General features: G+C 37.5%; 1 protein-coding gene across 5 annotated transcripts in view; it reads right to left on the bottom strand.

Moving 5' to 3' along the window:
• The window catches only part of plekhg5b (pleckstrin homology domain containing, family G (with RhoGef domain) member 5b), a 74,625-nt gene that overhangs the window by 35,638 nt on the left and 25,282 nt on the right, over positions 1–13,705 (bottom strand). The window contains exon 1 of one of the 5 annotated variants that reach the window (XM_055056893.1): positions 6,350–6,606. The exons of 3 other annotated variants lie outside the window; for them this stretch is intronic. Coding sequence is in view for 1 of the 2 variants with exons in the window: in XM_055056891.1 (XP_054912866.1) it covers positions 6,354–6,356 (3 nt within the window). In the remaining variant the exon portion in view is untranslated. Of the gene's footprint in view, positions 1–6,349; positions 6,607–13,705 lie in introns of those variants that run through there. One more of the 5 variants, XM_055056891.1, reaches the window with a different exon arrangement.

The raw sequence follows: 13,705 nt of genomic DNA, 5'->3' as shown, positions 1-13,705 counted from the left end.
TAAAGAAGATTCCAGCAACTAATCAAATTCCTGATTCACCTGCCAGAGATCAGTCAAATGACTTTAGAAAACAGAATCTCTAAAGAGGTAATATTGCTGAATGAGTCCACACTTTTCCCAGGAGAGGCACGCTGTCTGTCTTTTAAATCCACCGTCCAAAATGCAGCTTTTTCTTCAGGCTCTTAATTGCTAACTAAATATACAACATCAGCTTCTGTATTAAATGTGATGGATTGCCAGAGGAAAAAAAAGAAGAGAGGGGAATGCTTGTAAAGGGAAATGCTTGCTTCAAGTCATGGAGAAGGACTCGTATGCTGCCTTTTTCCAACAAACTACTTTTCATTGTCCTCTTGGAGAAGAGCACATCACCCCCCCCATGAATGCTGGAAGGAGCCCACTTTCCCAAACTTTACAAAGAGCTGCCATTAGCTGTTGCCTGGTAGGTGGGATTGAAAACAGTGCAGAGGAAGACTGCAGGAGATTAAAGTGAGGGGACACGCCTTGCCCATGTCTGATTTATTTTTTCAATAAATAAACAATGCATCTGTTGAAGAGCCCACTCGCCTGCTTTCTTCTCCTGCCATGTGTCCTCTGGCTGAGCAGGGAGGCAGGAGGAAGAGAGCCAGGCCCTGGGTTTTACTGCGGACCTTATGCAACTGCACTGCCTTCCCGTCTGTAGGTCTGTTCTAGATTAACAGACTTGCCCCCACTGCTCTACAGTACAGTACATATGGCTTCACTCAAACAGAGGCACTTGTTGTGGTTCATACCTCCTGGAAAAGAGTGTATGAGGAGAGTGAGCACTTCTGAGACATACGTTAGGCACAATTGTAAAGAGAAAGTGCTCAAAATTTCCTCAATACATCAACACTGGGTCAATCTGTGCACATTGTAAAATGTATTCAAGTCTATTTTTTTCTTTAATTCAAACATTCACAAATTCTGGAGATAAATGGCTTTCACTTGTGATTTTATCGATTTAAATATAATTTTCCTGTGAATTTATTTAACACGATACTTCCACTTATTTTGGATCCAATTCATGTTTGGGCTTTCTGCCTCCTAAGATCGATTATGGCCTGTAATAAGGCAAAAATAACCATTTATGACCTCCTTTAGGTAGATATATAATTTACACAATTAATCTGCAGTGGACCCCCAGAATTTGTTAAGGTTAGAGACCACAGCTTCAACAAAGAGAGTAAATCCGCAAATACTTTAGACCCCTCTGAAACGACTATAAATGCCTATTTTAATCATTTGACGACCAAATATACCTTAATATACATTAATACACACAGAAGAGACAGTCTTAGCAGAGGCTGACATCCACAGTCGTCCTCATCTCCAACTCGGGGGAACACCCAATAAGAACGAAGGAAATGAATGTCGAGCCATGATTGGTTAGTACTACCCAGTAGTATGTCAAGAAGCATCGAGTCCAAGTAGTTTAGCTTCCCAAGCCGCAAATTCTTTCCTCTGTCATCCAATCTTACATACACCCAATAGAAACTTCTTCAACTAGGTGATTCATGTGTGAATAATTTGGAGCTATTTTTTATAGATTTGGGAAATTAGGACCAAAACTACAAAAGTGTAAAACGGCCAAGAGATAAAATGACCAGCACTGGTCCCAAATGGAGGATGACTCTTATTTTCAAGTGTTAATTCAACAAAGCTTGCAGTGCAGCTTGGCTGAGTCATCGACTATTTGAGGAAGTTATTCCAGGTGACCCGTAAACTCTGAAGTGCCTGGATTTAAAGATCTGGAATATGATAAGCTTGCTCTGTTCGTGTGGAGCAAAGCCAAGTAATGACTTTTTATATCTGGTAAAATCTGAGCATTCGGTGAGTCAATTGAACAAGGCTGGATTGTGCAATAGTTTTATTGAAGCCTCAAGGAAATTAACAGCTGTGAATGTGACCGCCTGAGCTTCGTAGCATGAAGTAGAGTAGGAATAGATTTATTATCAATATAAATAAGAACTGCACCAGACTGGGTTAAAGCTTAAGTGTGAAGAAGGCAGGTGTGGACTGAGTGTGCATCCGCATTTGCCACCGGCTCGGAATTGAAGGGTAATATTAGAGAAGTACTTCATTACATTTATTTTATGGCATTATACTGCCTCAAGGATGCTTATTCATATGCAAAATATCTGTTTTTCTCATGCTTAGGTTGATTCAACTGTGTTTGATGAGAAAAAAATCAGTTCTTTCTAGGTAACATGAAAATAAATTCACATGTTAAATTCATCTTTAATGCAATAGGATAGTCTCACACTGAAACACCTGATGCAGTTCTAAAGTAGAAATTGCTTTAGGTTTCTTCCCATCACAATCTAATGAGCTGATACGATGAATTAGATCTTTGCTCAACCTTGACTGTCACAGCTGCAGCCGTTTTAACCGTTTTAATCACAGATGGGCAGAAATTGTTATGAAGCCATTTCCAGGCTTGTAAAAACAGCAATCTTCCATATCTGAATGATTCATTCGCTTAAAAATGTTGTTTCAAGGGAAATAGGTCTCCGAGTCCCATTACAATCAAAATGAATCAAACACTCACCCTAAGCAAATGTACATTCAAATATCATAAAACTGTTTCACTTGCATTTTACAGTGGACTCTCAATATTTATGGAAGTTAAGGACCACAACCATAAATACTTGAGTCCCCTTCAAAAATGTCTATAAATGTATTTGAATAGTTCAAACACACAATATACCTTAATGTCAGTTATTAAGCTAAATGGAAACAGGCCTTAATCTCGCTTTTCGGGGTCCAGCCAGTCAGAGGAGAGTAAAATAAATGGTGCACCTGGATTGGTTGGTTTTCAAAGGCCAGCCATTAAGAGTATCACTGCGCCTAGGTATTTCAGCTCCTCAGCTATTTTCCAATTATTTGGCATAAGCTTTACAAAGAAATCCGCGAATAGGCAACTTTTCCAAAACTGAGTTTGAGTTCCATTCCACGGAAAATCTGGAACTGAGTGCATAAAACGCTGAATATTTATTATTTGTTTAACGTGAGATAACTACAATAAAAAAAAAATATATATATATATATATATTTATGTTGTACACAATTTTTTTCTTCGAATAAGATTAAGTGGAAGTGCTGTGTTGGTTTTCAAACAAACAATGTTATTCAAATTGCAATATGTAAGGCCTCTTCCACTTTTTCTTAAAGCAGAAACAAGTAAGCAGAGGTGGTGGAGATAATTTTCCTGAAATCATAAGAAATATAAAAAAAAATAAAAAAATAAAAGGTTACTACACTGAAATGAAAATGAAGACTAATTTATGTTCAATCAGTTTTAAATCCAAAACCTGATACGTCTCCACAATGTGCATTATTTCTAACTGCACACGCTGACATTTGCAGCTTTCACTAAAACAGATCTTATCAGCCTTTGGCATAAAGAATTCCTTTTATCACATCTTCATAAAGATATTGTTGATCCTAGAAACAGTTGCCAAGTTGATGTTAGACAATTGCTGTTCAGGTATGAGGTTTATGGAACGGTCAATCAGCAGTTTAACCAGTTTATCAAAGCCACTTGAGATAAAACCAAAAGTCACAATGGCAACAATCTGCTGGAGAAAAACTGACTGCGTCCACAGATAAGGAAGCTACAACAGATCCAGGTTACGGCAGGAAGTCTGTATGTAAACTCTGCTGGATGTTTACAGCTAAGGTCGATTATGGTTTGAGTTCTCCCTTCGGCAAAATTTGCGCAACTAGCTGACCTTTTGGGGATTTTTAGAACGCCTTTCTGGATACAACAGGCAACAAATAAACTGTTCACAGAGCCAAATAAACTCCATAACTGACAGACCCAGGCCAATGTTTCTGACTCACTCAGTGTCCAGATCAGACTGCCTGACTCACTCGTTGTTTTATAGGATTTGGACACCAGACAGACTACAGTAACTGTAAACAATATTTCAGAACATCATCCTCCGCTCAGTGACACACATTTGAAGAGGGAAGTTATTTCCCAGATTACATACAGGCATTCTAAAGAAGTGGGTCAATTTACTTGTAATTCTTAAAGTTATTGAGGAAGCAAAGGTTTCACCATTTCATTCACCTTTTGCACTGTTTTCACATTACTGCTACAAACAACCATGTATTTATTGAAAATTCAATACATACAAGGTACAAAATAATAATGATAAAAATTCCTTTTAACATTTCCAAATAAAATCTGAAAAGTGTTGTATGCATTTATGTTACACAGCTTTAGAAATACATCTAAATTTTCCAATAGAAATTTCGTTGAATCCTGTTCAATGACAATAAATGCTATTCTATTCTATTCTTCTATTTATGATACACTAAAACAAAATCAAGTGCAACCAATAGCCCACAAATGTTACCTATAACTTTCTGTAAGTATTTATGTTGAATGATACTAAAAATAAATGTTTGTCATTTATGTCGCAATGACTTTTCTGAACACAAATTTTGAAAATTTGTCTTCTTGGTAACTATTTTGGCTTTTTATTTTTTTCAGTATAAATTACTGGAATGATACAAACAAATTAAGAAAACTTTGAGAGTAGCTATATGATTAGAATAAACAACAGATTTTCACATCGCTGAAGAGAATGCTAAAAACATTCACAATCTAGTTACATCATCTAGTAATTTGAAATCTATTGTGAATTTGCATTCTAATCCTTTTAGGAGTATTTGCAAATTTAGATTTTCCAATCGTGTTTCAACAATCAGTTTTGCCACATCAGTCTTTTTCACAGGACAGAACAATCAGCCTGAAGCAAAGAAAAAGTACATTTACAAGCAGACTTGGCTTCTTTTTTAGTAAATTAAATATTTAATATTAATTGAAAGCTTTGTTTTTACTAATGATTGAGAACTGAATGCAGGGGACAGAAGCTGATTAAGGTTGATCCATAGAACTTAAACACGGGGAAAAACTAAAAGATGCTGCAAAACACCAACAGTTTCGCCTAATGTTAAATAATAAACTTTACCTACTTCAAAATCTGATAAGATGAAGATGACAGCTCCCCTGAAGCAAACTTTAAAGACACATTTTGGCATGTGGCCTTACCAGTTTCCAAGGTACACCAGAGGCAGCAAAGCATTGCAAATCTCTATTTCCCATTTTCCCCAGTGTGTAGCAAAGTGTCGAGCTTTGTCTCCATCCCCATTAACCTTTCATACTTTTTCTCTTATCACAGAAAAGTGCACTCAACCTGCAGGGAAGAGTAGAGTTAACCTTTAATGTACTGAAACTATGTATTCCAATAAGAAATGTATGTTTCAACATGCAGTAAAGTTTGCCAAAGAAAAACATTGCCTCCCTAGCATCTTTCACAATTCATTTTACAATGCAAAAAAAAAAAAAAGGAACCCCACCTCCTTTTCCAGTGAACTCTAAGCCAAAAAGAAAACTTTGTGTCATCACAGATTGAACAAGTTTGAAAGAAAGTCTCTGAATGTCTTGAATGTCTAATACTTATATGATGCCTACCTAGGACACAGTCACAATATCTCCAAGAAAGCAACAAATTCCAACAAACATGAATGAAAATCTGGTTTGTTTAAGATTAATTAACAACTATGCAAGCAAGCACTCACCCATATCTGCTTTTTTCTTTCACTCCCTCTACTTCTACAATGTCAAGTGTATCGATGGCTGTTTGAGGCAACACTGTCTGGCTGGACTGTGACACAACCCGCTTTCCTATCCATAGCTTTAGGGCAGAAGAAGGAGGGATAGACAGGAAAAAGGCCAAAAAAGGAGGAAGTGAAAGGAACATAAGTGTATATTCCAGGTCAAATTAGACCTTACAACTGAAGTCGATTTTTACTTAAGTTGTTCCCATTGTTAGTTGAAAATTGATTTGGAAACCTACTTCCAATTTGCTCCAAAGAATATGGAAAAGGAGAAAGAGAGAGAAAGGAAGCAGTGGCGGGTGCCACACTGGTCTGTTGATATAAGAAGCAGATGTGAAATATCCAGACGCAGAAAAGAGGGAAGGGGAAAAAAAAGTGTAAAAGTGCCGGTCTGCTCAGTTGTAGATGTGTGTTCCCTTTAGAGTCTCAGACAGCCAGACTGGAAACCATAACAATCTGTGAGAGGTTGTGTATTATGATAATGAATTATTCACCTAAATAAATCAGAGTTGTCATTTATTTCTAAGAAGAAAAAAAAGCTGGACATTTACAGACTCCCAAAATGTTCATTGTTTCACCACAATGAGTTTTGGGCAAATTGAATATGTTACAAAAATAACTGATTAAGTTCAATTGGTAGCATAATATAGATCCTCAGATAAAGATAAAACATCAAGATATAGTAATTTAGTTCAATTACTTGCCATAGAAAATAGCGTCCCAGGATTGGAGACGTCTCTGACTTTCAGGGGAAAGAACCAATCAATGTTTCCAGGGTCAAACTGGCAGCAGGTGGTGAAGGTTTCCTGGTCCCAGGCTGAATCAAACTTTCTCTTTAATTTCTGAATCTCAGCTTTAAGTAATCCTGAGCTTCTGTGTGAGAACACCAGAGGCAGTCAACGAGGCAGACTGTCATATAGAAAGACGTTCACCGTGTTTACCACAGCGATCTACTGATGAGGTAGACTCAGAAGCGAACAGAAATAAAGGACCCCGCCTCCATGCTCAAGCCTCACAGGCTCACACAGCGCGGCTGACTCATGCAACGCGCAACAGAAACGGATCCTTTTTTTTTTTTTCCTTCCCTCCTCCTGAAGAATGTTTGAGGTTGTCCACCAACTTCAAAACAGCTTAATCAAGCTGCAACTCTGTTTCACTGGGCAAACGAGAAATGGCTTCCTCTACAAGTCTGATTTCAGCCTTTGGCTGATTCAGTGCTTCATTTGAACTTTAACCCTGCTGGGAGCTAAGGTCGGATGAACCATTACTGACTGGGGAAACAGTGATGAAATAAATCTGTCAACATTGCCTTTCACAGAATAATGAAACTACATTTATAGCACCTTCTGTTCAGTCTGAACCAGATCTTAAATAGTGTCTTACACTGCAAAACTAAAATTGTCTTTTTTTTATGTGGTAGTTTTCAAAGAAATCATCCAAAAACGTCATTAATAGAATTGAGGATTGGTTAGATGGGAATCTATTTGATTCTTTCACTATGATTATTAAGATTTTAATGCAAAAACACAAAAAAATATCAGATCTCTCAACTCAAAAATGCATCCCCTCAATTATATACTGAGCATATTCAATACTATGTTGAGGGGGTGAGGGTAAGAAAGTAGCACTAAATTTAAAAAAAAAATTAACTAACACCTATAGATTAAAATAAAAAACACGGTGGCTTTGGGTCAATTCAGCTAATGAGAACAAGCACATTACCTTTTATTTCCTTCCTGCTTTTACTTCCCATTTGTAAATTGCAAGTTTGTTTATTCATCTTGGTCTCACCATTTTTCATCTTCCCATTTATGGTAGTGTACTGAAAAGTGCAAGTTAGACCCGTCTAGCAGTGAGGAAACTGAAAGGATTTTGTGCAACATCAAGTTCTTTTTCTACCCAGACAATAGATGATCACATTTCCCCCTCGCCTCGTTTTGTCCAGACACAAGAAGGTCACAGTTATAACTGCAGACTTTTTAAGCTCCAACCCAAGCAACGCCCTCAGCTTAACTGAGCTGACTACTTGCTTAGAGCAATATGTGGTAAACTGAGAGCTCATCCAAACAGATTGCTTCTTAGCTGATGGCTCACAATAAAATTACATCTAAAGAGCCCAGTTAAAGTTCTAATTTTAACAAACATCACAAAACCACAGTATTTAGCTACAAAGCAGACCACTTAAAAGTTGTGAAAGCTAGATTTAATGTGAAAACCAAGACTGCTTTCAATATAGCCGAGCAAGATGAACCACTGAAACAGTAAGTTTTATTGAACAGAGATGCTTAATTTACAGAAAATCAACTTTCATTTGTTTACACTAAATCCTGACTCCTGAATCTTCCATAAAATAAAGGGGATTATTCTGATAAAATCTTGATCCACATCAGATGTTTGTGAATTTTAATTTCAAAGTCAAGACAGGCGAGAAGGAATTATAATTGTATTTTACACAGAGAAAATATCATTTTTGTCCACTGCAAAATAACATCATCCTGTGGAGAAACGATGAAGAAGAGCAGAGTACCATGGAGACTGAACATGGACTTGTGGATAAGCATCATTACTAATGAGTTACACAGATGTTTTGGGCTCACCTTACTGTCTGGGGTTCTCAACAAAGAAACTCGATTTCCTACTTCGAAGTCAGCAGTGACCTCTAGACATTGCTGACTTGTAACTGCTTTATTGTAAATTTTGAAAATGACTAGAATACACCTCTGATTTACAAGTCTGATATAAGTGCCAAACCAGATCACTCTGATTACACATGTTCGGCTTGATCTTTTTTTGATTATAGTATTAATCTGATTATAAGAGACCCACAAGAACCCATCAAGTGATGTCGTCATCCATAAACAGTTTACATGTTGTACTGACAGTTTTTGTAGAGTCACTACTTTGGACTCTGCTGGGATTTTTCAGGCGCATTCAGAGTCTAAAAATAGTCAAATGATGTTATGGTTTGTGGGTTGGATATCAACCCTCAGACTTCTTTAGTCATTCCGGTTAATCCAAGATGAGCCATCTTTAAATCCTCCGCAATTAGCTAGATAAAGAAAAAAAACTATTCAGACCCCCGAGGCAAAGGACTGAAGAACGGGGGGCATTTGATGCTCAAAAACCACCAAGGCAACCTGTTGAATCCCTGTCTGCCCCACAACCCCCCACTGCCAGAATTAATTAGGGGAGGCCATATATCAAAAGGGTGGACATCAGTGGCGCTTTCACCCTGCAAGATTCAATGAAAATGGAGCTGCCATTGTTAAATCAAAGATAAGGGGGAGTAAGGAAGTAAAAGACGAATAAACTGAGTGACTCTCCCTGCCTGAACTTAGCATTAACTCCTTGAGAATGATAAGCTCCAATTCGTGAAGGGAGTGTTTTAAATAAAGGTGAGACCAAGAGGAAACAATAGGACTTAAGATCAAATAAAAACTGAAGGCTCAGAAGTGTGACAAAAGTAAAGAGTTACAACTAGAATGCACTAGTGATGTAATTTGAAGTCCTGTACATTCTGAACCTTTTTCAGTTCCGAACAATCAAAACAATTAGGATAAGCCGCGAAAGCTTCTCCAAGAGATTATACAGCTAGATGTTGGGATTTCCCATGACAGAACTCTGGATGTAGAGAAGTAAAATACGAGTGAAAGTGAGCAGAGTGGAGGTCTCTTCTTCACTCATTGAAATTCACTCAGAGCAGCTGAAATATAGCCGTTCCCACTGCAGTGTCAGTGAGGTACCCTCTTCCTGTTATTCTGCTGTCTGCCGCTTCCTGACTGAAACGCTCCTGGGGGTTCGCCTGCCATCACCAGCTCATCCCCTTTCAATGTTTACATTTCCTGGTGAGAATTTAAAAAAAAAGAAGCTGTGACAAGCTTGTTTGTTATTTCTGAATGACCTGAAACAATTTTCTTTCCACTGTATTTGACGGACAGATGCAGCCGGTCCACATTTCAGCCTTATTTACTGAGTACTGGGTTCATTTTATGGTTTTAAAGCTTTGTTTTTTTGTCTGTGAAAGGTAATTTTAATGAGATTTGGATTCAAGAAATCCTGAAATATTTTGTAAATGTTGTAAGAGTGAAATATAATTTGAAATAAAAAGCAAACCAGCCCAAGATGATCTGCTGATACAAGTTTAAGAACTATATATATAAAAAAAGAGTTTCTACTTTCTCAATGACTTAAAAATTAAACTGACTTTGATTTTGCTATAAAGATTCATCTTAGTAAAATCTTCTGAAAAGGATGAGTATAATTACACCTGCCCAAAAGGTTCATGCGAAAGAAGAAAACTTTTTATGGATAAATGAGCGAAAACTAATGGGAAACTCAGAAAATGGCACAATTTGGTCATCCAAGACAGAACACACCAAGACAGTATTGTTGCATTGTAGAAAAGTGATTAAAGGACATTCTGACATATACACCTGCCTTCTGGAAAAAGACTCCGGACATGAAATATAGCTGTATTTCCAACTATTGCTCAGATCTGACCAAGACACATAACTCCAAAAGTGGTTTTCAGGTGTTGTTCAGCTAGCTTACAGTACTCCTACAGTTGAAGCACTAAATGATGAAGGAGATTTTCCCAAATTACATAACAGATCATGGCTCACCCTTTCATTTGGAATCCAGTATCCTCACTGGCTTGGCTCCCTTCACAGTTTCGTGACAGTAGCCTGATATAAAATGAGTCACTGGGTGAAAGTAATCAGTTTCTCTTTTTGGTATGTCATGTTAGCAGTGAAAAAAACCTAGAGATCCAGGAAGAAGACCTCCCAGTTTCACCACACCGGATCAGATCCTTGTGTGTGTCTACACAAGAATGAGCTGCTGAAGCCTGTAGCAGTGGCAGGAATCCACATCATAACTTCCTCCTCCACTGGAGAAAAATGTTCAGATAAACATTTTTAGCATAAGTAAAACCTAACAAAGAATGTTTAGCTGTTGTAGGAATAAATCTGACTTAGAAGAGTTTATATACAAGTGAGTAACAAGTGGAACACAAGAACACATTAAATACGCCAAAGCTGCCATTCTGGTTTAATACATGCATTGATCTTTTTATGATGGTTGAAAGAGAGCAGCCAAAAAAAAGTTGGTCTGAAATTTCTCAACCAACCAACAGTGCTACACTTACAGTAAAGCTAAAATGTATTGATCTTAAAGCAACTGAACCGTTTTTCTGAGAAAAAAAACTACTTTTAACTTGTTTCTATTATTTTGATGAGGACCACCAAGTCCTTGAGGTTGGAAGGTCTAATTGCCATCAATCCAATTTATCTTTAGCTTTTCCACAGATTCCCCATCAGATTCAAATCAGCATTCTGGCTGGACCATTTCAAACCATCATTATTGCTTTGTGTCAGCAGAAACCTGTTAGTAAAATTAAATGATTACTTTAAACTTGGCAATATTATGAATAATTTGGGGCACAGCTGTTACTGAGATCAGCAGACTGTGATTACCAAAAGATTTTAACTATTTTTATGCTCATTGACCTTTGCAACCCCACAGGTGCCACATCAGGATTAACAAAAAGGTTATTTCTATCATAACCTTCGGAAAAGTTTAATAGCCACCAGATTCTCCCATTGAGGGGCTAACTGAGCAGTGATTTTTCTTTCAAATGTCACTTGCTCTCATTTCCTAATTCCATAATTGTGAAAAAATAACCATGAATGTGTATACATTCAGAAATATTACAACTATTACCTTAGATTCCCTGCAGGGAGTCACACCATAAACCATCTACTTAAATATGCAGTGATTTCACATTCAGACAAGTTAACTCTAAGGAGTTATTTTGACAGTGAAGATCAGTGCAATAAAGTGACATATGTAATCTCCAAATAAATGCAAAGTTTCCAGATTACAATGTTCACCACACAGTCTCCATTACTATAAAAAGGTGCAGAATTTCAAGTTCACAATAGTCTATGAATGGATTGGTAAAAATCTGTTAATGGATTTTGCTGCAAAATCCATTAACAGACCCAGTAGAAGTTACAAAAGTGAAAAGATGCATGTTTATTGCTAGAAGCTGCCAAGTAAAATAATAATAATAAAAAAAGGGGTTTTCACAAGGTGGTTAGAGACTTGAGAGAGCAAAACACATCAAGCAATGATAATGATTTTGTAATCTCAAAAAAAATGTTCTGGAGTGGATTTTGTTTATCAGCAGGACTGATGAGACTCCTCTGCATTCAGAATATTGCTGAATGAGAAGAATAGAACATGCGGGCAATCAGAAAAAAAAAACAAGATGTGAAGAACCAAAATCTATCTCCCAATGTAGTTATTCTTGGGGATTAGTTGTTGTACTCCCACTTAAAGTCCACATTGGTTACTTTTCAGACAGTAAGTACATGGGCAGGTAATCTCTTTAAGGAGGTCAGGAGCAACTGCATCTCAGTAAACTGTTTGGCACATAAAACAATCCGTCTCTGCCAAGATACAGCAACCAACACACTAAATTCCTGAGCCTTTGACAAATGCAGAAAGAGGGATATCATGTTTACATCGCAGCTTCAGCATGTCCCTGTGAGTTTTCACAAGGCAGACTTGTCAAATGAAAAGATCTGGAACAGATGCTGGAAGAACCTTAGGGCAAACATAGTTGCATAGTGTGTAGAGGTTGTCTAATAAAATGGAAAGTCAACTAGCTCTGAACCAGCACAATGTTAAAAGACAAAATGAAAATATATTTCAAGCATTATTAATAATTTTGTTGAAAATAAAATCCCAGATGATAACCTAAGAAATCTCAAACTGAAGCACCAAAAGCATCCAATTAGCAAAACCCTGCTTTACAACTCTAAGTTGCAAGTCAGTAGTTTATGTTAAACAATTGACTACAAGCTGGGCTTTCTGTCCAAGCAGAAAACTTGACTAAAAAGCTAATATTATCTTGGTAAAATGTATTTTTATTTGTCCTTGAATAATAAAAGAATTGCCACACTTTTCCAGACTTCAACTCTGCATAGGGATGTAAAGAAAAAATGGAAGAAGAAAATAATTATAAGACATTAAATAAAGTAATATATTTTCTAAGTAATTCAGTTATTCTGGTTTGGATGCATTTCCATAACATTCTCAGTGTTTCTGTGACACACAAGAACCTTTTCACCTGAGATAAATAGAAATCTTTCTTTGAATCTCCCACTGTTTTGTCTTTTGGCAGAAACTACATTGAGATGCACTGATGGCATTGAGAGAGCTAAACAGCTGACTGACACATTTCCTCATCCTTCCTTTCTTCACCACATTCCTTTGCCTCCAGCTGTTTGGAATAAGGAGGGGTCCATTGCCATAGCGACCCACACCTTTTTTTTTGGTTATCCTGTCTGGTCCTGTTAAAGCTGTGGCTTTCAGATCCAATGTGTAAAGCTTGGAGGTAATGAGCTCCACTATGTGTGAGTCTTGAATCAGAAAACAAGCCCAAACCTGCCCTGAATGACAACCAGTGTAATCTGAAATCATTCCCAACGCAAATCAGAACCAAGCTTCATTTTTCTGACACCTGAATTGAAGGAAGTCACCACTGGACCTTCTGAAAACGTATTAGTCACTTCTAAAAGCTGGGTTGCGATATGGAGGAAGACACCTGGGAAGATTTCACAAAATTATGATGCGGGTGAACTCATCAAGGTTACAGCCAGTCATGCTGTGACTGGAAGACACAGAGTGCTGTTGGGAGCTAATATATGGTATGAGGAGACTCCAGGCAGGCCTGACTGGAAACAAAAGGGTTTAAATGGAGTGCAGGACTGGCCTGAGAGTCTGCCTGTGTGCAGCTGCCAAGGCACCGACATTTCAAAGGGAAATTTTGGAAAACTTAAGGAACCAAAAAGAAGAATATAAAAGTTTTTTTTTTCTCCTTTCATTTTTTGAGTTAAAATTCTTCCATGTGTTTAAATCTGTTCAGCGGGTGGAGTGAGTGAAAGTCGAGGGATATTTATGTCCTTTACTTGAGTCAAGCCAAGGTTGACTAAAGGAGTTCAGGGAAAGAGTAAACAGCAGAGTCCTGTAGGTCAGGCTTGTCATGACA

This window comes from Poeciliopsis prolifica, unplaced genomic scaffold, assembly GCF_027474105.1.
Source record: "Poeciliopsis prolifica strain line A6 unplaced genomic scaffold, Auburn_PproV2 SCAFFOLD046, whole genome shotgun sequence".
In the NCBI taxonomy this organism is placed as follows: Eukaryota; Metazoa; Chordata; class Actinopteri; order Cyprinodontiformes; family Poeciliidae; genus Poeciliopsis; species Poeciliopsis prolifica.
This window is presented reverse-complemented; position numbering and strand designations above follow the sequence as displayed.